Consider the following 26,952-nt stretch of genomic DNA (forward strand, 5'->3'; position numbering starts at 1 on the left):
TATTGCCTAAAAAAGAAAAACAGAAATTTTTCATTACATTTTCTATGAAATATTCTTTCTGTTATCATAAAATAACAGATTTCTCAGACTGCTATCACAAAGAACTTGATGAACAAATTAAACATTCAATAATTTAGTTGGAGCATTTTTGACCAATTTAATTTTTCCAATAAATTTATTATGATTTTTTGGTACATCCTCCAACTTACATCCGTTCAAACAAAACATGTTTTTATTGTAAAATTATAATTGTAAAATTATAATTCTTTTTTTCCTATACATTTTCAATACCAAATTTATTATTTATATTCATTTATTTTTTCAATACCGAACTAAACGCATTTATAAAACAACAGATTTCTCATACTGCTATCATAACTTTATATTTAGTGTGAAATATTCCTGGTGATTTTTTTGTCTTTCATTTTTTGTCCTTTCTCTAACCAAAATGTTACAAACAAAACGTCACACATACCTGTTTTTCTATTCTGGTGGGGACTTAAACCTGAATACACACAGACTCATGGGGACTTGTGTCATGGTGGGGACCTAAATTGAGGTCCCCATGGGTAAACAAGCTTATAAATCACACAGAATGAAGTTTTTTGAAAATCTAAAAATGCACAAAGTTTCCTGTAAGGGGTAGGGTTAGTGTAGGGCAATATAATATACTGTCTGTACAGTAGAAAAACCATTACCCCTATGGAGAGTCCCCACAAGGATAGCAAACCAGACGTGTGTGTGTGTGTGTGTGTGTGTGTGTGTGTGTAAACATAAATAAATAATCATAATCTACTGTATATTTGATGTTCAGTTTCAAAATAATCTGTTACCAGCAATATTTATAACAGTTAAACCATCATTTATTTTATCCCATACAGATTACGACCAATCTGCAGATTGCAGAGAATACAAGGACACATGGTAAGTTTGAGCTTTAAGCAGGGATAAGTATTCGTATAATTTTTTTTTCAGTTAGTCAAGAGTATGGACACATTTAATCAAATGTATGATCCTTTTCATTTAATTTTTTATGACCCTAAAAACCTTTTGGCCTGGTGTCTCTTATATAATGCTTGAAATAACTTGTCCTTTTTTCACCTGATATCTTGTGCTTAAATACTTGAAATTATTAAAACTACATTTTTTTTTTTTTTATGAAATAAAAGAATATGTGTAAACCTTGATTTGTGGTGTACTGTACACATTTTAGCGTAACAACATTGTATTAATTCTACATGTTTCTTCCATTGAATATTGTTTTATTACTGTGTCTCATCTCAGATGTCGAGTAAAGCTGGGTCTGAAGTTCTGTTTGAGAAAGTTGGGAACGCTGGAGTCATCACACTAAACAGACCCAAAGCTCTCAATGCTCTGAATCTCACCATGATCAGACACATCTACCCTCAGCTCAAGGTTAGGGGAAACTGGAAACCTGGAAACCAACTTCATATAAATATTTCTGACTGTTAACCTGTTTTAATCATTGTGTTTTGTAGAAATGGGACAAAGACTCAGAAACAGATCTAGTGATCATTAAAGGAGCAGGGGAGAAGGCATTCTGTGCTGGTGGGGATATCAGAGGTATTTATGTGTAAGATAATCATACAGTTTTGAGTTTTTCATTCACTCTTAAATGGATCTATGCATTGATAATGCAGTCAAACAGATCTGGCATTCACACTGAAATGCAAAAAAATATTTTCCTAGCTGTCACAGAAGCTGGAAAAGCAGGCGATTCTCTCGCTCAAGACTTCTTCCGTGAGGAATATATTCTTAACAACACTATTGGTATGTTTTCTCACCTCTGTTGCCATTTTTGAGGATTGATGAACAGATTTATTTATTTATTTTAGTAATATTTTTTTTAATTTGAACTCTTTTTAGGTACATATCAGAAACCATATGTGGCTCTAATTGATGGAATTACAATGGGAGGAGTAAGTATTGATCTAAAATTGTAATTTTGCTGCACAAGTTCACCAGCAGATGGTGCTTGGCAGAATATGGCATTAAAGGAACCAAAGGGCCAGAGGCAATGTGGGCCAGCTTGTCTTGTGTTTACAAAATATACAAATAAATGAAGGACAAAGTGTCCTGCTTTATATAAAACAATACATATAACCGTACCATTCTTTTCATTGTGACACTTTGAATTTGTCCAAAAAGAGTAGGACTCTCATTGCCACTGGCTTCATGCATAATGAACAGTCTAGGTGTTTTCATTTGTAAACATATGCATGAAAATATTAATACATATGGACTCATGAGTTATTATTATACTGTATGTATTTTTAATGCAATTCCCAATATTTTGCAGTCATGTTTGACCATATGAGTTGCAAGCAAGTTGTGACGCATTATGAATCATAAACCCCTCTTTTAATCCTCTTAATTTCTGTCCTGCACTGTGTATTTTATCCAGTAGGTGTCAGTAGTAAGCTGATCTTGCACACAATCTTTGGGTTTCTTATGAATCAGGTCTCAAGTGTCCTCCCATTGGTAGGCTATTTGTGTTTGAGTAACACTTTATATTTATATTCATGTTGCACATTACATGTAGGCCTAAAAGTCATTCATTTCACAATTAATTACAGTTGCCGTTAGAGATGCATCACAAATGATTATGGATTCAAAAATGTATACTCAAAATTATTAATGACAAACAATTCTGCTTAATGAAAAGAAAAAGGAAAAACTATCGAGAGGTGCCTAAAATTCCTTCTAATTCTTAAAGGAATAGTTTACTCAAAAATATATATATATATATAATATTTTTTCACCCTCAGGCCATCCAAGATGTAATTAGAACAGATTTGGAGAAATTTAGCATTACTTCTCTTGCTCATCAATGGATCCTCTGCAGTGAACGGGTGCCGTCAGAATGAGAGTCCGAACCGCTGATAAAAACATCACAATCATCCACAAGTAAAAACATGTCTCCAGTCCATCAGTTAACATCCTGTGAAGTGAAAAGCTGCATGTTTGTAAGAAACAAATCCATCATTAAGCTGTTTTAACTTTAAACCGTCACTTCTGGCCAAAAAAAACGGGAAAAGTCTATAATTGTTTAGAACTGTTTTTGCTTGCAAACAGTGCTTGATCTGTGCATATTTCTGATTCAGATGAGATGACTTTTTCATTGGAGAAAGCAATATTATGAATAGAGGACTGGTCTTTGGTTTGAAGTAAAAAGAAAAAAAGGCTTGATGGATTCTTTTATTACACACACGCAGCTTTTCACTTCATAAAACATTAATTAATGGACCGGAGTCATGTGGATTATTTTTTTATTATTATGTTTTTTTTATCAGCTGTTTGAACATTCATTCTGACGGCACCCATTCACTGCTGAGGATCCACTGGTGAGCAAGTGATGTAGTAATCTGTTCTGATGGTCAAACAAACTCTTCTACATCTTGGAAGCCATAAGTGTGGGTACATTTTCAGCAAATTTTCATTTTTGGGTGAACTACTTTTAAAAAAACAAAAAAAAACATGTGTATTCATAAGCAGCATATTCAGTAGTTGTTTCTTCTAACACTTTCACTATTACATGAACATATTAATCTGTACAAACTTTAGTGCTTAACTGTAAATATATTTGAAAATCTCTTTTACCAGCACAACAGAGCAGTTGAAATATTACTGTCTTCATAGTTTCATGGGGTTTTGGCAGTAGGAGAGCAATGCCACAGCGGTGAATCTGTCAGCTCCTGGTGTTTAATTGATCAGGGATTCTGTCAAGGTCGAGGTGCGGTGATTCGGCCGTGCATCCTTTGGTCTGAGCCGTTTGATGCATCGCTGCTGCGTGATATGTTTCAGCTGAGGACTCTGAACTGATATTTAAGAATGGAATGGCCATGCAGGTTCACTGAGCGCATTCTGACCTCAGATGTCTCTAAGGTTTAGAAATGGATTTTTCCATTTACTCAGATATTTGAGAAAAAGAAGTGGGCAGTAGCTGCAGAATCACAGATAATGTTATTACAGCGTTTGCAAGGCAGCATCGTATTATTCCACAACTAATCTTTTTTCTGCAATTCATTTCTTGAAGAGATTATTTACTCAAAACATATGATGTTAACTTATGTTATGATGTTAATATCATGTTCCAAACCTGTATGCTAGTTAGTTAAATGGGATATATTTTTTATATTTCTTTTACATAGAAAAAAGCTTTCTTACTCATTTGTATTGTGTGTAGTTTAAGGGACATGGTCACTATGAGCTATAGTTGTATTTTTGTTATTTTTAGATGGTTTATTTCTTTTATTAGCAGTCTCCATTATGTTAAGTATTTGTAGCTGTTATTAAATTTATATTTTTAATACATTTAAGATAAAACCGTTAAAATCTCCTGCTGACCTGGGTTGATTATATAAAATTGAACCGCTAGTAAAATTGTAAACATTATTTGCATAGGTACTTTTTTTTTATTGGTTCTCTTTCTTGTATTTATTTGCATACTAAATTGTATTTGTTGTCTTCAGTTGTAGTTATTGCATCTACACTACTGTTCAAACGATTGGGGTCAGTAAGAAATAAATTGATACTTTGATTCAGCAAGGAGGACACAATTACATCATCAATGATCATTACAAATGATCAACCGTGACAGACAAGACATTTATAAATAAATTGTATAAAAACCATTTTCAACATTGATAATATAAAGAAATGTTAATCCACTTTTAACACCTTGAAGTGTCTATGATTTCCTCTCATACTTATTCTAAAGCAGCTTTCCAGAATCCTTGTTTAGAGATGTAAAACAGACATAATAGTCCTATCAATATAAATAGTAGTAGATAATCCAATAAATCACCATGAACATCAGAATGATTTTCTCCAGTGGTCCAGCTTAATCTCTGTTTATGGAACACATTTAGTAATGGAAGAAATATGCAATCACTCATGAGAGGCGTAACATCCTATCTCACACCTGCAGTGTATCAGTCGGTGGCTGAGTGTGATCTATGAGCATCTCTTTGATCCCTCACACAGGCCTGTCAGAGGGGGGCTGCGCCGCACCTTTAATACCTTCCTGACCTGTTTTTTTTTTCTTCTGCATATTTCCAGCTTTTGTAAGAACGTTCTCTGTTTGCTGTGATTATATAGCTAGTCACCATTTGTGGATCACTATAGCGATGGTCTTTTGGACCCCACTGAGTCTGCATTCTGATTAATTTTGCTTGTCTGTGTTTAGTCTTTTGGGATTTTGAGTTAATTTCTAGTCACAGCATGCAAAACTACTTTGGACCTTGCAACGAATATCGGCAGCAGGATGTGACGGCACACACTTGGGCATCTGTTAAGAATAAATTATAAATGACAAATAATAATAAATTCAGTGTTACAGATTTGGGAAGAGCAGTTCGAAGTAGGCCAGATCCACTCCAGATTTAAATAAAATCATTAAACACACACAAAAAAGATCTTTCATATGACCTCTGCCGAGTTCATTTTGACCATCTCGTTTATGTAATGAAAATCACGCCGTTAGTGATTCAGTAGCTTGATGCTTAACATATGGTAAATCATAATTAAGCAGAGCCACAGGACAGATGCAGTAATCGGGGCTTAAAGTTCTCCGGTGCCGGATCTCCGGCGTGCAGCGTTTGGCCGCGGAAAAAAATAGTCACAATCAGCTTGTAACACTCCAAAGGGAAAGGAAAACTTGAAATTGCATCATATGACCCCTTTAAAAAAAAATCTTGTTGATTGATTTCGAGTCCATGAGTTCGGCCTGCCAATGGTATGAGAGGAGCACAGCTTTCACTCTCAACCAAAATAACATTACTAGCCAATCAGAATTTTTTGCTCTTATAAACGGGAGATGCGCGTAATAGTATTCAATTGCAGAGTCGCAGCCCTGTTGAATGGAGAAGTGCGACAAAAAGCTGCGAGGTGCAATTGTCAAAGATGTCCATCTAGCGCATATTTACATAGTATAACTAATTAGAAAGCAGCAGAGCTTTGTAAACCGCTCAGAGTAATCATGTCATCTCCATAAAACGATATGATTGCCTGAACAAATTTACCGGGATTTTTGAAAAGTTCCTGTTCACACATGATCTCTTAATGGTAACTTCCCGGTAATTTACCAGTAAAGACTGTATGTGTGAAAAGGGCTTCCTCTGCATATGCCGTGAATTTGCTTAACGTTCATCTGCAAAAACAGTGCATTATCTCACTAGATTTGTAACGTAAATCATTTATAAACCTTTGCTAAAACAGGAGAATACATCAACCTATGTCTAAATATGCCATGTATTGTACATCCCGATTTCAAAATTAAATGGATTTAAACATCGTTTAATCACGCTGTAAAGTGAAACGTCACCAGGCTGTTGGCGCCCTCTGCAGGTATTTGTATTAATACATAATATACTTAAGTTAAAGGAACACTCCACTATTTTTGAAAATAGGCTAATTTTCCAACTCCCCAAGAGTTAAACAGTTGAGTTTTACCGTTTTCGAATCCATTCAGCCAATCTCCGGGTCTGGCGTAGCACTTTTAGCTGTAGCTTAGCATAGATCATTGAATCTGATTAGACCGTAAGCATCTCGCTCAAAAATGACCAAAGAGTTTCTATATTTTTCCTATTTAAAACGTGAATCTTCTGTAGTTATATCGTGTACTAAGACCGACGAAAAATGAAAAGTTGCGATTTTCTAGGCCGATATGGCTAGGAACTATACGCTCATTCCGGCGTAATAATCAAGAAACTTTGCTGTCGTACCATGGGTGCAGCAGGCGCAATGATATTATGCAGTGCCTGAAAATAGGCTAACTTCCGTCAACATAACCAACGTGACCACCTGCTTGCACAGGGAGCATGCTGGGGACTATTTTCAGGCACTGCATAATATCATTGCGCCTGCTGCACCCATGATATTTGTAAAGTAAAAACATTAATATTTTGAAATGTTATTACAATTTACAATAGCTGTTTTCTATGTGAATATATTGTAAAATGTAATTTATTCCTGTGATCAAAGCTAAATTTATAGCAGCCATTACTCCAGTCTTCAGTGTCACATGATCCTTCATAAATCATTCTAATACGCTGATTTGCTGCTCAAGGAATTCTTCAATGTGGACGAAAATTGTGCAGCTTATTATTTTTGTGAATTTTTTTTATTTTTTATTATTTGATGTCACCTTTATTTCTATAGTGCTTTATACAAGACATTGTGTCAAAGCAGCTTTACAGAGATACAGAAAAATAAATGAAAAGAAGCTTCAAAACAACAACATTTATGTAAAACAGAAATCTTTATAAACTTAATTCGTCCTTGTTGAATAAAAGTTTTAATTAAAAATAAATAAACCCCAAACCTTTGAACAGTGGTGTATGAACGTTTGAACTAGATGTTAATAAAATGAAAAAAAAATCTTACCTGTGGCTGCGTACGTTTAAGCATGACTTTTTTTATTTTAAGTTAACAGGAACTTTTTAGAAATTTCCACCTCTGGCATTTTTAGATTGAGTGGTTTGCCAAGAACCTGATAAAGCTGTTTGCCTTCTTTGGGGATATCTGTAATGACACATTCCAGAGCGCTTTCATATTATAAAACCACGAGATTAAAGATGGTCTTTAAACATTTTTTACTGAATTTATGTTTCATATTAGTCTCCCAAAGAGGAGATGCTTGTGTTTTTGATGGAAACATACGCGCTACATTGTCCGCAGGTTTTCGGTCTGATTCCAGCCAAACATTTTGGAGAATCGATGAGAGTTTGCGCCGCTTCTAGGCGAATGATTTGATGCCTCCAGCTACAACATGTGCTTCCCGTTTAACTCAGAATACTTGCGTTGCCACATGAAAATGCTGTTACCAAACTATTCAGTTTGCTTTCTCAGTCTGCTCTGACTCTGTGATAGTTTGGATGGTTGTTCTCACTTTATCGTAATCACCCTAATGAGTTGTCATGTAGGGGACACATGTACTGCTCTGATCACACCATGCTTCTCAAATCCCTGAGGAGAAGATGATTATTGTCTTTAAATGAGCAGCCCGTTGAGAACACAGCCCCCAGTTGGTTTCATAATAACTGATTTTATGATGTGTATTTTGTTTAACTAGATGAGTCCATGTCAGTCATGCTCTGTGATAATGAGGAGTCACATCAGCTAAATATACTAAAGAGATTAAGACAATGATGCTGTCTTATACTCATCTTTTTTATGACAGAATCAGGTTGAGTTTTTCAGTGGCAACAATGGAAAAAGTTGTAGACTTCTGGCCATGTTATTTTGTGTAACGGAAAAGTTTTCAAATTTTGCGCTTCCTGATGTTTTTGTTTCAAATTTTTTGAGGATAATTTATCTAAAGAGCAAGGTGGCTAATGTTTTATATAATGCTATTATCGTTCAAATTAATAATATTATTCAGCAAGGATGTATTCAGCTGATCAAAAGTCAAAATAAAGACATTTTAAATATTACAAAAGATTTCTATTTCAAATAAATGCTGTTCTTTTGACATTTTTATTGAAGAATCCTTCAAAAATGATCATGGTCTCCACAAAAATATTAAGCAGCACAACTGTTTTCAAAATTGAAAATAATAATGAATGTTTTTCAGCACCAAATCAGCATATTAGATTGATATTTGGCCAATATTGATCATTTCAGAATTAATCGGTCAGTTATTAGTGCTAAAAGACCTGATAACCATTCAGCTGTAATGCACCTAGTGTATCAGCTGTCTGCTAAGGTTGCTGTGTTGTTGTGGTGCCACGTGCACCATTTGTTTCTAATCCTACACAGTTTGTGAACAAGCTGTGAAGTTTCAGAGCACATAAAAATACGGTGTGCCATACATCAGTGACTGTTTGTTATTCCATTCCTGTGTGTGCTGCTTAGGCGATGCTGTCGTGATTTAGGGTCTCAAACACTGCTAAATCATCAAACGTGGTGTTGGTGCTTCACTATGGCAACAGTGCTTTAGGGAGAGGCTTATGTTCTGATGCTGTGCATATGGTTCACCACAATGAACTTTGTCCGCTCTTTTACTTTTTTCACACAATAGGAGAATTTTGCCAACTTCACATAAATCATTTCCCAAATATGACAATTTATAGTAACCTGTCATTTTTAAAACATCACAGTTTCCACTGAGATATTAAGCAGCACAACTGTTTTCAACATTGATAATAATAAGTGTAACGAATCAACATAATATAATTAAATAATATAAAACTAGTTATAATTAATTATGAATATTTTAGATCCGCTGTAGATATTTAGCTGACCTTTCAGGAAATACACGATGACAATAATATACCCAATGGCCTGAAGGATCATGTGTGTTCATTCAAAGAAAGGTTTTCCTATGAATTAATTAGTAGAAAAGTCCATTTCTACACTGCCTCTTGCCCTGGGACATGCAGGGATTTTCCCTGCTTTGCATTCTTTTGGCCAATAAACCCAGTGATATCACCGTTGGTTGCCATGGAACCAGGGGCCTGTTCGGCTTCCTGGGGTGTTACGCATTTTGGGGGGAAGGGTTCATAGGTCCTCATATGGCTTGTTAACTGAGGGGTGTTACAGAGTATTTGTTAAATATAGCTAACAAAATATATATTGTGTGTTTGATTGGTCCAGACGCTACATAAGAAATGTTTATTCAGCACCATCATATTAGAATGAAAGATCATGTGACACTGAAGACTTAAGTAATGGCTGCGGAAAATTCAGCTTTGCCATCTTTACATTTTAAAATATATTAAAATAGAAACCTATTACTTTAAATTGTAATGATATTTCACAATATTAATATGTTACTGTGTTTTTGATCAAATAAATGCAGCCTTGGTGAGCATTAGAGACTTTTTTCAAAAACATAAAAAAATCGAGCAAACCCCAAACTTTTGAATTTCAGTGTATATCTATGTCTCAAAGAAAGCTATAGGATGTCTTTAGAAGACTTGTAATATAGCATATAAGTTATATGGATTTGAAACATAAGGATGAATAATGAGTTTTCATTTTTGGGCGAACTGGTCCTGTAGTGTCTTACAGTGGATGGGTGTGGAGACTTGAACCCTCATTCTATGGCTCTCTCTGTCTGGTCTGTGAACATTGTACCCAATTATTGATCTGTACTGTTTTCTCTCTCTCTGCAGGGCGTGGGTCTTTCAGTTCATGGACGGTTTCGTGTGGCCACTGAGAAGACACTGTTTGCCATGCCTGAGACGGGCATTGGTAAGAGGCAGCCTGTGTTCCTCTCTCTCCCTGAGGGCTGTAACTGGGTTATAATCTGAGTTTTCATTAATAATGCAAGATGGCTTTGGTTTCACAGGAATCAATAGTACTTTATCCAAAAATATGGATGTGAAAAGTAAAGTAAAGCATTCCATTTGCCAAAAAAGAAAGTGTAGTTTTGGCACATAAATTTAAAGGAATAGTTCACCCAATATTTGCTGAAAATGTACTCACCCTCAGGCCATCCAAGATGTAGATGAGTTTGTTTCTACATCCAAAGAGATTTGGAGAAATTTAGCATTACATCACTAACTCACCAATGGATCCTCTGCAGTGAATGGGTACCGCCAGAATGAGTGTTGAAACAGCTGATAAAAACATCACAGAGTAACAATCAATTTTTTTTCTGTGGTCCACTTATAAGTAAGGTTTTTTTTCACAAATATTACTTTGCATCTTGACTATTAGATATGTCCAGTCTTTCAACTCATGACCAGCCAAAGTACAAGCAGATCAGTGTGAGATGACACAGCACACATTTTTGTAGCTAAAAAAACCCCCTGTGTGATCTGTTTTCTTCTAAAAACATTGCCTAGCCCAAAGACCTCTCCAAAGCAATCTTTCACAACAGATTGTTCAGGTCAGTTTTATGTGGAAACAGTGTTGAGGGATGGTGCAGATTGAAGCACCTGTCTGATGCTTGTGGTCTCTGAATAAGCGGCATGCTAAAACGCTCCACAGACAGCGTCAATCTCCATTTTGCTCATGGAAGGAATTCTGTCGATGCGGACAGCATCCGATCAATCTGCTGCTGAAATGTAAGTGGGTGGGTCTTGTTCCAACCGTGGAGCCAACAGATGATTCTTGCACTGCAGTATGCAGATTTAATTTCGTAACCTCTCATCTGATCTAGGTGGATGGCTCAGTTCATAGTGACATTAATTGTGTTTGAGAACAAAGTATAAAAACAGAGTACAAGCACAAATTGCCAAATTTGTAACGTAAATAGAAAAAAATAAAAAAAAAAGTTTTTTTTTTTTTTCCTCAAAATGAAGACAAGAAGTTTTCACACTTTCAGCACTAAAAATTCACATTCAGACCATATATTTTTAAACAAATTTAAGCATGACCGAACATTTGGGATCTGTAAGATTTTGACATGTTTTTGAACATTTATGCTCACCAAAGCTGCATTTATTTGATCAAAACTACAGTAAAATTTGTAATATTGTGAAATATTATAACAATTTAAAAACAACCGTTTTCTGTTTTAATATTGGTTAAAAAGGAAAATAGAAAAGCTGAATTTTCAGCAGCCATCACAGTCTTCAGTGTCACATGATCATTAAAGGGGTCATATGATGCTGCTAAAAAGAACATTATTTTGTGTATTTGGTGTAATGAAATGTGTTTATGCGGTTTAAAGTAAAAAAAAAAAACATTATTTTCCACATACTGTACATTATTGTTTCTCCTCTATGCCCCGCCTTTCTGAAACGCGTCGATTTTTACAAAGCTCATCGGTCTGAAAAGCGAGGTGTGCTGTGATTGGCCAGCTATCCAGTGCGTTGTGATTGGCTGAATACCTCAAGCGTGAGACGGAAATGTTACGTCCCTCACATACTGTTGATGCCCTGTCAGGCCGGAGCGACGAGACAAAAACATTAAAACCCATTATAAACGAGGCATTTGTTGCGTCCAGTGGGGACATATTTACTGATTATAATGACTTATATTGTCTTTTTATGCATTGCGTTGCATTGCATCGCGCTGCGTAAACATAAAACCCTGTCTGCATTTGTGATCGGAGAAATGACAAACAACAAGTGCTACTTCACACTGCCCAAAACTCACATTTGAATCATCAGTGGCAAATCCTTTAAATGAAAATGTACTTACGTGAGTCAGAACAGTCGGCTTGTAGTCTAACGTTACTCTCCCAGGATCAGTAAACAGTCTTCCATAAAATGTGCTGCACACATCTGGATATTTGGGTTAAACTGTTCTGGAACAGTGTGGTAAATACAACTTAACCACTGATTTGTAGTCGTGTCCTCTTTTGGAAGATCAAACAAAGTAGTTTCGCTTTCACAAGAACAACACAGTGGCCTAGCGTGAGGGGAAGCCATAGAGTGAGCTGAGGCGGCGGAGTCGAGAGAGAAAGGAAAAATTTAAATCACATCATATGACCCCTTTAAGAAATTATTCTAATATGCTGATTATTGCTTTTTAATAAGAAACATTTCATATTATTATGAATGTTGAAAACAATTACTTTGTGTAATATTTTTGTGAAAACCGTGATACATTTTCTCTACGATTCTTTGAGAAATAGAAAGTTCAAAAGAACACTTTTTATTTGAAATAAAAATCTTTTGCAACTTTTAATTGTTTTTTACTTTCACGTTTGACTAATTCTTATCTGCAGACTTAAAGTATTTATTTCCTAAAATCAGTTAACAGTTATACCACTGCTGATGTTTATAGAGAAACTGAGCTTGTCATAAACTTTCAATTCTGTCATCACTTACTCACCCTGAAAATACATACTTGGACATGAAGGTGAGAAAATGAAGACAAAATTTTCATTTTTGGGTCCAAAGTGAATGTTTCATCCTCTCAGAATATATCCATGTGTGCTGCATCTCGCTTTTATTGCACATGCTTTAAATTTTTCGTGCTTCTTTTCATTCCACATTCTAATCACACCCTGTGAATGGTATGTCTGGAGCCTTGATGCGGTATAAATCAGAATACTTTGCCCTTGTCCCTATCACACATGTAGGCAGAAGTCTGCCTCGGCTATTGTAATTCATTCTGGACTCTTAATGAGAGGGCTTTACAGCATTTCCTCCTGTTGTACAGCGTCCTTCAGCTTTTGCAAGCCTTGGGTAAAGACTCCCTGCGGAACTGTTAGAGTGGCAGGAAGTAGTGCTAATCACAGTCTGTGACACATCTGTTGAGCGTCTGTGCACGTGCATGTATGTGTGTGTGTATTTGATTGAGTGAATGCACAGTGTCTGTGTGCCATCACCCACTAATCCCATTAAGAGCCTGTGGAGGACCTACAATTATGTACAGTATTTGAAAAATAATGTGTTTTTGAACATTAAAGATTGAACATAATTCTGTTACACCAAATACACCAATAAATGATCTTTAAAATAGCATCATATGACCCCTTTAATGTTCAAAAAACACATTATTTTCCACATACTGTACATTATTATTTACAGCAAAAGCCGAAGAAGAAGTGGCTCGTCGGAGAAGCATTATAGCTGTGACGGCGGGAAAGAAATATCAAATCATTAAATAATTATTTAAAACTACAAAAAGGAGACAACAACGGAACAGGAGATGATGGCATTCTTTCAATCTGCACAAGGACTTGTACCACGGCAGATCAACATTGTTTGTTGCGGACAACTACTGATGTATAATGCTATGTAGTATAATAAATAATAAGACACTTGTTCTTTGCTTTGTTTTATTTTATATAAGAAGGTGTAACATTAAAATATATTAAAGTCCACATAAACACACACAAAACTCAAGTACATATGGAGGGAGGGGTTCTAGCAGACCAATCACAGCGCTTGCGGTCTGCGTAGAATTGATGAGCTGTTAGATTTTTGGAGAGGTGTACGTCAGCCTACGGCGTATGCGTGTGCGTCAATGCGTAAGCTACGGCATAGGTCCGACGCAGAAGTATAAATCAGCCTTTAACCACTGATTTCTAGTCGTGTCCTCTTTTAGAAGGCCAAACAAAGTAGTTTCGTTTTCGCAATGAAACACACAGCGGCTTCACAACATGGCAGCGGCGGTGGCAGCAACAATAAAGTTACGCCTTCTTTCTTTGCGTGAACATTTGGGCGGCGTTATGCAAATCTTCCCACATCGTGACGTGGACATGTGGGGGCGGGCTTAAATGAGGTGTTTTAGGAGGGCGTGGACCAGTCTTAACTTTTATAAAGAATATCTCTTTGGGTTTGAGACTTTAGTCTTTGCAACTTTAGGTATCTTATCTATTCAGCAGCTTGTAACACTCCAAAGAGAAAGGAAAACTTGAAATCGCATCATATGACCCCTTTAAATACCATTCTACCTTTTATATCCTGGTGTAATGCATTTTATTCAGTATGTTAGTATAGTGTGTCTCACAATGCATATTATTCAAAACCAGCGTTAGAAAGAATAGTGGCTTGCAAATCCCTGTGAGAAAATGCTGTGAAAATTTGAAAATATCCATGCAATTAGGAGTTTCATGTAAGGGTGAAAAAGTACTTCATGCCGATTTCTGCACATTTTCTGTGCTGATGACACTAAAAGTTTTTAAAAATAACTTCCATGTGAGCAGTGGATGTATCTGTGGATAGTGGACCTGTTTTTACATGCAAACTTTAGCTGATGTGACCTTTATAAGCAATGTTGGGAGCACACTTATGGTCACTAAAAGGCTGTCCTGGTAAGCAGCACACTATGTTTTGGATCAGAGCTGTTTTATGTTGTGTTTCACCGTGTCTCAGCAGTTACCATCAGGAAACACCTTGTAAAAATTCCTGTTGTAAACAACACGTTCCCTATTCTGCTCTTAGTATCTGATTTAGACCCACTAGATTCTACCTGAGATGTTGAGAATTTTACTATTTGTCTCTCCTATCAGATTGCATCTCTTGAGAAGGATCTTGTTGATCTGAAGTCTCCATCTAACAGTGATGTGGCCCAACTGCTGGATTCTTATCAAGAACAGGTATGTGGCAAAAACTGACGTGACTTTTTAAAAAACTTTTACAACCTGAGTGTCTGCGGTTACACTGCACAGTGGTGGGCTTGTGTAAGCTGACACCATCGCCACAGTATACAACACTGATGTAATTGCTTTCAGTGCATCTTTATATAGTTACAAATCTTACACAAACGTGGAAGATTTTCTCACTTAAAAGGAACATTTCACCAAAAAAAAAAGTCATTATTTACCCACCATGTGTTTTTCCAAACCTGTATGAATTTCCTTCCTCTGTGAAACACAAAAGAAAGTTAAAAAGTGTTGGTGTCCAAATGACATTGCCTCTCATTGACAAAACAATTAGAGAAAAAGTCATAACTTTCAAAATTTTGGGGGTCAGTTTTTTTTATTATTATTAATACTTTTCTTCAGCACAGATGCATTAAAAATTGCAATAAAGACATCTATAAAAATTTCTACTTCAAAAAATTCTGAAAAAAAGATATCCTGGTTTCTTCGAACATATTAAGCAGCACAACTATTTTAACATTGATAATAATAAGAAATGTTTCCTGAGCACCAAATCAACATATAATAATGATTTTTGAAAGATCATGTGACTGAAGACTGCAGAAATTGCTACTAAAAATTCAGCTTTGCCATCAACTAAATAAATCACATTTGAAAATATATGAAAAAGAACAGTTATTTTAAATTGTAGTAATATTTCACAATATTCACAATAACATTTACTGTATTGAAAAATCTACTTGATTTTGATGAGCAAAAAATACTTATTTTAAAAACAATGTTACAGACCCAAACTTTTGAACAATAGTGTATAACAATAATGTTATTATAATGTAATAATGTTATATACATATATATACAGGGGTGTGAAAAAGTGTTGGCCCCCTTCCTGATTTCTTATTTTTTTTGCATGTTTGTCACACTTTAATGTTTCAGATCATCAAACACACACCACTGTGTATATATATATATATATATATATATATATATATATATATATATATGTTTACACTTTATTTTAAGGTGTCACTGTTACAGTGTAATTACACATTTAAGTACTGAGTAATATTAATTAACTACATGTACTTACTATATGGTTAGGGTAGGATTAGGGTTAATTGTTATTATAATAGCAAGTACATGTAATATGTGTGAAAGGACACCTTAAAATAAAGTGTTACGAAAAATGTAATAATATATAATAGGCCTGTGTGATATTGAAGAAAAATGTGATATGCGATAACTCATTCAATAATGCGATATTCGATATGCGATACGATAATGCTTAAAGTGCCACATGCTCAAATGAAACAGTTTTACTCAGCTGTTGCTGAGTCAGTTCTGTGAACTTCTATAACTATCTTGTGTCATATATATATGGTTATTTGTATGTATGTATGTACCAAGTGTTCCTGTAAAACCACAACAAATTCCTTGTGTTTGCGCACACTTAAGTGGTGAATAAAGCTCATTCTGATTCTAATAAGAAAACACCCTTACAGCAACTTCTGAAAGTGAACGGTATGTTTTACTCGAGCATTACATAAAAATGTAATTTTAACATTAGTGTAATCATTCCTCTTTGAATTCAATATGCACTGATTCTTATTTAAGCTACAAAAGTTATTTAGGTAAGAGCAGTGAATAATTTTCTCTTTGTCTTTTGTTCATGGCCCCAAATATTGCAAGCTGTAGCAATATGCATATTGCGATATGTACATTTGCGATATTTCGATAATTTCGATATATTGCACAGCCCTAATATATAAATTACATAATATATAAATATTATAAAAAATTTTATAATTGTATAATAATTATATCTTTGTTGTTATTTTTATTGTTATTACTATTATTATATAGTTTAGAAAAATGTGACACGAACCTATGGACCCTGGTTTCAGCGAGCTATAATGAACATGAAGTTCGTTTCAGTGAGAGTATTCCCAAGACCGTCCAAACGCTCAAAGTCCTCTCCTGTGTTTTACTATATTCATTATACTCATTATGACTTTATGATCATTATGACTATGGTATGGGTTTATGGCCGTTGGTACTTAATGCTGTGAAGTTGTGTGTGCTGATCAGGAGTGTCTAAGTAAAGATTATTGTGACTCATACAGTCTTTACGTCACAAAGGTTTCCAGAAATCCTTGGGAAGGAGGGACTGATAACACGTGGCTTTCATGCTTTGGACAAACTGCTTTCACAGACCCTTCCCAGACCTCTTTTGAGCATTTATTTTATTTTATTCTCTTTTAATATCAACAAGTCTTGATATTAGCCTAATTTAAAATTGAAAAAAAAAACTGAATTATTTAGAGGTAGTCTTTGCATTATGATAGCCCGTGGGGGCTGGTTCTAATCTTCTTTGACGGCGAAGAACCATTTGGCAATTTAAAACCCCTATACAACGTAACATCTCTGACCAGAACTGTAATTTATATGCAAATGTCAAAAGGCTAAAAGGGTCTTTTAAGCCATAAACAGTCCAACGCTCATGCATGATCCTACGCAGGCGCTACAGCACTAATGATGTTATTTATGTCTGGCAATGATCCTGCTTCAAAGAGAGTTTTATCTACAGCAGCTGTCACTAAACCATACACATATCAGCTTTGTTCATCAAGGTTGCACTTTAAAGCCTGTAGTAGGGCTGCACGATTAATCAAATGCGATTGTCATGCACATTTTGTTAGTAAAGCCAGTTCTGTAATCAGCAGGAAATCATCATCACATGCTTTCAGATGGAGCAGAATTTACTACACATAGCCGTAGTTCACTGACAAGTTACGAAAAAAAAATCGCAGAAGATTTCTTTGAAATCGAAGAAATTGGCACGGCACCCCAAATCAGCACTGACTTTCGTAAACTTCACACTGGACTTCAAGCAGCTTGGATTCTGTGCCTCTCCAGTCTTCCTCCAGACTCCAGACCTTGATTTCCAAATGAAATGCAAAATTTACATTTATCTGAAAAGATAAATGTAAATTGGACTTTGGACCACTGAGCAACAGTCCTTTCTTTTTCTCCTTAGCCCAGGTAAGATGCTTCTGACATTGTTTCTGTTTCAGAAGTGGCTTGGTAGCCCTTTTCTTGAAGGCGTCTGAGCGTGATGACTCTTGATGCACTGACTGCAGCTTCAGTCCACTCCTTGTGAAGTTCTCCTAAGTGTTTTAAATGGCTTTGTTTGATAGTATTCTCAAGCTTACGGTCATCCCTGTTGTTTGTGCACCTTTTCCTACCCATTTTCTTCCTTCCAGTCAACTTGGTATTTAGTATGCTTTGATACAGCACTCTATGAACAGCCACCCCATTCAGTAATGACCTTCTGTGACTTACCCTCGTGGAGGGTGTCAATGAGTGTCTTCTGGACCATTGCCAAGTCAGCAGTCTTCCCCATTATTGTGGTTTCAAAGAACAAGAGATACCCGGAATTTATACTGTAGGGATGGTCATTTAATGAACCTCAAATGTAAATATTCTAATATTTTGAGATACTGGATTTTTGACTTTCATGAGCTGTAAGCTCTAATCATCAAAATTAAAACAAAAAAACTTTTGAAATGTTTTACTTTACATGTAATAAATCTAGAATATATGAAAGTTTCACTTTTTGAAATAAGTAAAAAAAAATAATAACTTTTTCACGATATTCTAATTCTTTGAGATGCACCGGTATGTATATATATATAAACACACACACACAGACACTACCAGACAAAAGTTTTGAATGTTTTCGGAAGATGGTTCTTACACTTATTCTTCAGCTTCAGACACGGCCATGGTGTCTGACAGGACAAAAATGGCCTCACACATACTCACACACAGACAGCTGAGGATTGTAGCTGTCTGGGTTGAAATATAGCCCTGTATATGTGCTTCAGCTGGTGTTTAAACACAGACTGCTGTTATGTCTCCTCAGAGCAGTCTGGATGCTGAGAAACCTTTCGTACTGCAAGAACAGACAGAGGCCATTGACAGGTAAACCTAAACGCTCTTCTCTCCTTGCTTTATTGTCATATGCCTAACACAGAATAGAATGAATCTAAAGCTCTCCCTTGAAATGGAAAACTAACCTTTGGTTAGGTGTTAGATTTTAAGTATAATTTTCAGTCTTATATTGCTTTTGAAATGGCCATGTATGGTTATTAGTGATGATTGCTGAAGTCAATTCCTTCACATAGACCTGTCCCCCTTCGTTACTGTTGCTACGTCTGACAAGCCATGTCGCTCTCACGCCACACATCATGATACATCCATGATACAAAACACATCGTGGAGCAAAGAGGAAACTGACAATGTGCCGACAGATAAGAAAGAGCAGATTACTTCATATGAGACCCTGGACCACAAAACCAGCCATAAGGGTAAATTTTTTGAAAGTCAATTTGTACATCTGAAAGCTGAATAAATAAGCTTTACATTAATGTATGGTTGTTAGGATAGGACAATATTTGACCGAGATACAGCTATTTGAAAATCTGTAATCTGAGGGTGCAAAAAAATCAAAATACTGAGAAAATCGCCTTTAAAGTTGTCCAAATTAAGTTCTTATCAATGCATATTACTAATCAATAATTAAGTTTTGATATATTTATGGTAGGAAATAAAATATTACAAAATATCTTCATGGAACATGATTTTTGGCATAAAAGAAAAATTTATAATTTTGACCATACAATGTTTTTTTGGCTATTGCTAAAAATATACCCAAGCGAGTTAAGACTGGTTTTGTGGTCCAGGGTCACATATATGAAACAAAGTAGCAGCTTTCAAATTGTTATTTTTTTAAAGAAATTCAAACAATAAATGCTGTTTTGTGGCTCTTTTATGTGTCATTACAGATCGCTTTAGCGCCTCAGTTCAAGCAGCACGTGAACCGATCATCTCTTCCTCTTTACTAGTTATAACATGAAATAAGCATCAAAAGGTATCTTGTTTTCGACAGCGGAAAGACATCATTACACACTATTTTTCAAGTTCAGGGGCCTGATGAATAAACGTTGCGTACGCACAAAATGGGCATGGAAATGTGCGTACGCAATTTTCCACGCACATATCGGGATTTATAAAAAAATAAACTAGGCGTAAATATGTGCGCACCGTACGGACACTCTAGACCAGGGGTAGGCAAGTTCGGTGCTAGAGAGCCGCAGTCCTGCAGAGTTCAGCTCCAACCCTGAAAAAAAACCTACCTGCCTATAGCCTTAGTAATCCTGAAGACATTGATTAGCTTGTTCAGGTGTGTTTGATTAGGGTTGGAGCTGAACTCTGCAGGACTGCGGCTCTCTAGGACCGAACTCGCCTACCCCTGCTCTAGACCATGCGTACGCACTCTTTTACTGTGAGCGAAATAATGAAGCAAACAGAATGATTTTAAAGTCTGCTTTACATTTGACATACACATTTAGATTAGATATGACACTCTTAATAATGAAGTTAAGCACTGAAATTTCATGAAATTATTATCTAGAAATTACAAAATTTTTATATGAATTTAAACAGAAATATTTGTAGTGTATGTGCTGCTTTCAAACCATTTTCCTGTGGTATGCGATTTAATCTTTTAATCACAGTGAGAATTGCTTGGTGCATGACAATTCTGCTTTAAATTGTGTTCTAAATAGCAAAATTCATGTTCTGAGAAAATACATTTGCGTGAATAATTATCACTGATGTGAACTTGATTTGTCTGATGGCTTTAGAACATAGAGAGTAACGACAGACATAAGGATGCACTCGTTGATCAAACAGTCCATTAGCTGTAAGATATGCACGTTTTATTTTCAAAATGCTTTTTTATTGACGCGGTGAGTCAGCAGTTATTTACACTGCAAAAAAATAAGGCCTATCTCCATTCAAATATAGGCTAACATTCTAAAATATATGTTTACTTTATAGGCAAAATTGCATAAATTTGAATAGCAATGTGATGTCTCAACAAGCATTTATAGTACATATCTCATATTTTCCTAACGTATTGTACCCTTACCTGCGTTAAACATGGTGTCACGTGGATGGAATATGCATGGAAATGATATGCAGATTACATTATACATATTTAACCTAGGCGTTGTAAGCTCCATATATGGCTATTTCGGGGAGGAGACGGGGTGGAGATGGATGTACGCACAATCTTCCGCTGACTGGATATTACAAAGGGAATTTTTCGCAGGTTCTGGCGTACGCATGGCTTTATAAATCTGAAAACTTTTGTACATACGCAAAATCTAGCTCTTGTGCGTACGCACACATTTAGGATGAACTCTACATAAAGTTTTATACATGAGGCCCCAGGTCCACTGATGTTTGTTTGCTGGACAAAAATGGATTCAGCGTTATGATTGTTCAGATCGCCTGACAATCAAACTCCCTACAAAAGGACAATTGACACCTTTTTGAAGAACAAGAATTTATGTGCTTTAAAACATTCATTACACTTGCCCTATAGACTTCCAGTGTAAGTGCACTACATGTTTTTCTTCTGTTTTAACAACTGTGTCAAAATGATCAAACATTTATAATTAAGCATCAGTGTGAATATTTTTATACTTTATTTTTTATTATTATTTGGTTCACCATTGCATTTCAATTCTTTCTCATGAGATTCTGGAACAACCCACAATAATTCATAATCAGAATTGTAGGTTAACTGTTGATAATTCAGTTTACTGAAAAAGCATACAGAGGACAAAACTTAATTGATACAAAATATCTGTCATTTAAATGCCTATACTGTGCAATTTGTTTTTGATGTACACTACCTTTTTTCATCGCTCGATCCTTCAGAAATCATTCTAAAATACCGATTTGATGATTATTAAACATTTTTATCATTAACAATTGTACTGCTTAATATTTTTGTGAAATCCATGACACTACTATTCAGCAAGAGTGCATTAAATTGATAAAATATGACCAAGTAATACTTCTTTGCTACTTCACAAGTGGTTTTTTTTAAATAGTCCTTGATGAATAGAGTTCAAAAGAACAGCATTTATTTGAAATAGAAACCTTTTGTATCATTATAAATGTCTTTACCATTACTTTTGACATTGAACTGAACTGAGCTGGATGATGACATCACTGAATTCAACGATGAACTGCCTTTAACTGAAAATTGAGTGTTATGCCTATACTGTGCAATTTGTTTTTGATGTACACTACCTTTTTTCATCGCTCGATCCTTCAGAAATCATTCTAAAATACCGATTTGATGATTATTAAACATTTTTATCATTAACAATTGTACTGCTTAATATTTTTGTGAAATCCATGACACTACTATTCAGCAAGAGTGCATTAAATTGATAAAATATGACCAAGTAATACTTCTTTGCTACTTCACAAGTGGTTTTTTTTAAATAGTCCTTGATGAATAGAGTTCAAAAGAACAGCATTTATTTGAAATAGAAACCTTTTGTATCATTATAAATGTCTTTACCATTACTTTTGACATTGAACTGAACTGAGCTGGATGATGACATCACTGAATTCAACGATGAACTGCCTTTAACTGAAAATTGAGTGTTTACTATTATCATTTTGCATTATTGACACAATATTTTCCTAATTAACGCTGTACAGTTACTTTGACACAATCTGTATTGTTAAAAGAGCTATATAAATAAAAGTGACTTGACTTAACTTTTGATCAATTTAATGCATCCTTGATAAACAATAAATTTTAATTTCCTTCCAAAAAATAAACTGTGAGGACCACAAACTTTTGAATGGTAGTGTATGTTTTTAGCTATATCTCCCAGCCACAGTATAAATCAGCATTGTATTTAGCCTGTATTATTTAAGTATGAATGGCAGTGGCACAATAATTGTGTATTTGCATACTGTGACGTGACAGTGTGGAAACTGCGACTCTAAATCATCTGCAGGAGCAGTGTTGGCCTAATATGAGAAGACTTCACACTTTTGAAACCGATTAGTTACACTTCTGGCTTTATGTCTGTTTCACTGGATAAGCTTAAGACACCAGCCTTCAGGTGCTGGTAAAACTTGGAAGCTTCCAGCAATTTATGGCACTCTGAAAGGCCCATAATTCCATGTGCAGGGAAAAGTTGGAAAAAGTTGGGTTTGTTGATCAAAGACCTGAAATGATCATTAAAACATTGGACATGCTCCAAAACTCAGATTCCACCATGACCAGAGCATGTGCGATGTTGTCTTTATGTCTTCTCTTCCGGGTGTTTGAGCGTTTAGTGGAACAAACTGCCGTCAGCCTATACACCCCTTGTTTACCTGTTTTTGTGGTGTTTGACTCTGCATTGCATATGAGCCTTACATAACGCCAGTTGATGCTGCACTAATTTGCTGTCCCAGGATTAAATCTGATGACTAATTTGGCTTGACTGCTTGAGCATGATGCAGAAAAACTTCCACAGATGGGGTTTGCATACGTGTTTGTGTTTGCAGGACTGGCCCTGTAATTTTTGTTATTGTTCTATTGTTTCAGGCTCTTTTCAGCTGGAAGTGTGGAGGAGATCATGGAAAACCTTAAGAAAGATGGCTCTGCTTTTGCTCTCAAACAGACTGAGGTGCGTCCAGGGATAGTGATTAAACATATTTTAAAAAATAAATTGACCCAAAAGCGAAAATTGTTGTGATTAAAAATTTCAGTCTTCTCCTCACACAAAGCTGTTTAGATATTTCTGTTGTTTTTATCACTTTGAAATTTTACAACCCTAGTCCTCATTCACTTTCATTATATTGAAAAGAATATGACCTTAATGGCCCTTTTGTGTACTACAACATTTTTTTTACAGGTTTGGGACAATATGAGGTGAATAAATTATGACAGTATTTTTATATTTCACTTTTTGGATGAATTATTCCATTAATTAGCAGAGCAAGTTAACATGCAGGGAAACTCCAAATTCACATGGTAATTTTTCCTAATAATGTCATTGCGAGACGTGGACTCAGTTTGCAGGTGCCAAAAGTCAATTAAACAGTCTTGAAGTTCAAAAAACAAAAAAGAAAACACAAAAAACAATCCAGGCACAGAGCAGCCAGGCACAGATCCAATAGTGCCTCCTGGACGATGAATTCCAAAGGGAAGATCCATCAAAGCAAGACCGTGACAAACTGACAGAGAGGCGGGGAGCTGGTGGCGCACTGGCGGGGAGGCAAAGAAGAGCTGAGACAGAGGAAACAGCGATCGGAGATCGCGAACGTGGGTAGAGCTGGAGGAGGTTAAACGCTGCCTGGAAGCAGGAGGGAGAGGGAAAAAACTAAAACTAAAAGATGAAAACAAAACTGGCAAGGTATCAGCACAGCCAAAAACTCGAGACAAGACGGGGTCGGAGCAAAAATTGCACAGAGCACAAAACAATGAGCTGACACAAGACGGCATACATAAGGAGGCTAAATAGGGAAGGAGTAATTAACATAATGCAGAGCAGGTGATGGCGGGGACCAATAATAAGATAATTAATGGAACAACAAGAGGGCAGGGACGGACACCACGATGACACAGAAGCACATGTTAAGTGTAAACACAACAACACACAACCGAAATAAGGGAAGAACAGACAGATCAGCCCGGGGGTGTGAAATTACTCCCCTCATCAGGAGTGTCCCCTGGCACTCCAGGGAAGGACCTTCCACACTGCCGGTAGAAGTCCTCGATCAGCGACCGATCCAGAATATCCCGAGCCGGGACCCAACTCCACCTCCTCCGGACCGTATCTCTCCCAGTCCACAAGATACTGAAATCCCCGACCTCAACGTCTGACATCCAGCAACCTTCTTACAGTGAAGGCTGGGGAACCATCCACTAGATGGGGAGGGGTAGGGGCAGAAGCAGATGAGTTAAGGCGAGAATTAAACACAGGCTTAACCCGAGAAACATGAAAGACTAGGTGTACCCAACCAAGTGTGGAAGGTAATTTGAGCTTTACCACCACTGGACTCAACACTTTGGTGATCTGATATGGCCCCATGAACCTGGGGGCTAACTTGCGAGAGGCCACCCGGAGAGGAAGGTCCTTGGTTGACAGCCATACTCTCTGACCACATACGTAGCGAGGAGCAGGAATTCAGTGACGGTCAGCCGCTGCTTTAGTTCGTTTGAAAACCAGAGCCAAGGCTTCCTCAGCCTTCTTCCAGGTGCGGCGACACCAGCAGACAAAGGCTAAGGCTGACAGAACAGCAGCATCAGGCGTCTGTGAGGGGAACATAGGAGGTTGAAAACCAATGGAGCATTGAAATGGGGACATACCTGTGGCAGCCACTGGCAAGGAGTTGTGGGCATACACAATCCAGGATAACTGTTGGCTCCAAGAACTCAGATTATGGGACGTCAGGCAGCGGACAACTTGTTCCAGGTCCTGGTTTGCCCACTCAGACTGTCCATTGGTCTGAGGGTGAAAACCTGACGACAGACTCATAGAGGCCCCGATCTGCCAGACAGAACTCTTTCCAGAACCGGGAGACAAACTTTGGCCCCCTATCGGAGACCACATCCACTGGAAGGCCATGAATCCGGAAGATGTGATCAACCACCACTTGAGCAGTCTCCTTGGCTGAAGGCAATTTGGGAAGGGGGATGAAATGGGCTGCCTTAGAGAAGTGGTCCACCATCATCAATACTACAGTGTTACCCCTCGATGGCGGAAGACCAGTGACAAAGTCATGGGCTATGTGTGACCAGGGGCGGGAGGGGATGGGCAAAGGGTGAAGCAGACCAACTGGAGGCTGATTAGATCTCTTGTTCTGGGCGCAAACCGAGCAGGCAAACACAAACTGCCTGACATCCTGGACCATGGATGGCCACCAGAATCACTGGTGGATGGTGGCCAGTGATCTCCGAACCCCTGGATGACAGACTGACTTAGATAAATGCCCCCACTGGAGGACTTCAGGGCACAACACAGCCGGCACAAAAAGTCTACCCTCTGGGCACCCTCTTGGCACCTCTCTCTCTCGTATGGCCTCCAGTACTCTCCTCTCCACATCCCAGGAGAGGGACCCCACCACAATTTCTTTAGGGATAATGGTTTTAACCGATGCCCCAATCCCCCAATCCTCCCCGTATCCCTGAAAAGACGGGAGAGGGCATCGGGTTTTACATTTTTGGAGCCTGGACGATACGAGAGAGAGAAGTTGAACCAGCCAAAGAAGAGTGCCCATCGGGCTTGGCGTGAACTCAACATCTTGGCCGAACGGATATATTCCAAATTCTTATGGTCCATCCAGACCAAGAAGGGCTGTGCTGACCCCTCCAACCAGTGACGCCACTCACCCAAGGCCACCCTGACTGCCAACAGCTCCCAATTCCCTACGTCATAATTCCGTTCTGCTGGGCTCAGGCGGTGAGAGTAGTAGGCACAGGGATGTACCTTCCCATCTCTAGGGGACTGCTGAGAAAGGACCGCACCTACTCCAATCTCGGAAGCATCCACCTCCACAATAAACTGACTATCAGGGTCTGAAAACGAAAAAGCAGGAGCAGAAATGAATCAGGACTTGAGGTCATCAAAGGCCCCCTGAGCTTTCGAATTCCACCTAAACGGTACCTTAGTAGAGGTAAGAGCTGTCAAGGGCTGTCAAGGTCAACCTGACTAAAGTTTCGGATGAAGCGCCGGTAGAAGTTGGCAAATCCCAGAAACCGCTGCAGAGCCTTGCGTGAGTCTGGAGGTGGCCTCTCGGCTACGGCCCTTACCTTAGTGGGATCTGCTTTGATTCCCTCCGCTGAAATGATATAGCCCAGGAATGGAACTGACTTGGAGTGGAAAACGCACTTCTCCACTTTAACATACAGCTGGTTCTCCAGCAGCCATTGTAGCACCTGACGTACGTGTTGAGTGTGTACCTCAATGAAGAAGAATCCTGCACCAGCTGGAGATGAGGAAGGATGGACGAGACCGGCATCTAGGTACTCTTGAATATATTTGTCCATAGCCTCTCTTTCTGGACCAGACGGAATATAAGTAACCCTTGGTCGGAGAAGGTGCCTG

At 37.3% G+C, this 26,952-nt stretch overlaps 1 protein-coding gene across 1 annotated transcript; it reads left to right on the forward strand.

Moving 5' to 3' along the window:
• The first annotated feature begins 226 nt into the window (after positions 1-226).
• On the forward strand, positions 227-23,609 carry LOC107602132 (3-hydroxyisobutyryl-CoA hydrolase, mitochondrial-like). Its single transcript, XM_016294543.1, has 10 exons — positions 227-237; positions 882-924; positions 1,285-1,416; positions 1,500-1,584; positions 1,711-1,791; positions 1,888-1,940; positions 10,140-10,265; positions 14,882-14,968; positions 18,900-18,958; positions 23,448-23,609. Exons 1-10 carry the CDS (start codon positions 227-229, stop codon positions 23,596-23,598), a joined length of 828 nt encoding a protein of 275 aa, XP_016150029.1. The 3' UTR covers positions 23,599-23,609.
• The last annotated feature ends 3,343 nt before the right edge of the window (positions 23,610-26,952 follow it).

The sequence above is a fragment of the Sinocyclocheilus grahami genome, unplaced genomic scaffold (genome assembly GCF_001515645.1).
Source record: "Sinocyclocheilus grahami isolate Dianchi unplaced genomic scaffold, SAMN03320097.WGS_v1.1 scaffold320.1, whole genome shotgun sequence".
Classification (NCBI taxonomy): Eukaryota; Metazoa; Chordata; class Actinopteri; order Cypriniformes; family Cyprinidae; genus Sinocyclocheilus; species Sinocyclocheilus grahami.

Excerpts from the sequence above, each read along its gene's own strand:
- LOC107602132 (XM_016294543.1), top strand. Across the intron at positions 1,792-1,887 it reads TATTCTTAACAACACTATTG|GTACATATCAGAAACCATAT; the intron begins GTATGTTTTCTC and ends AACTCTTTTTAG. Across the intron at positions 1,941-10,139 it reads ATGGAATTACAATGGGAGGA|GGCGTGGGTCTTTCAGTTCA; the intron begins GTAAGTATTGAT and ends CTCTCTCTGCAG.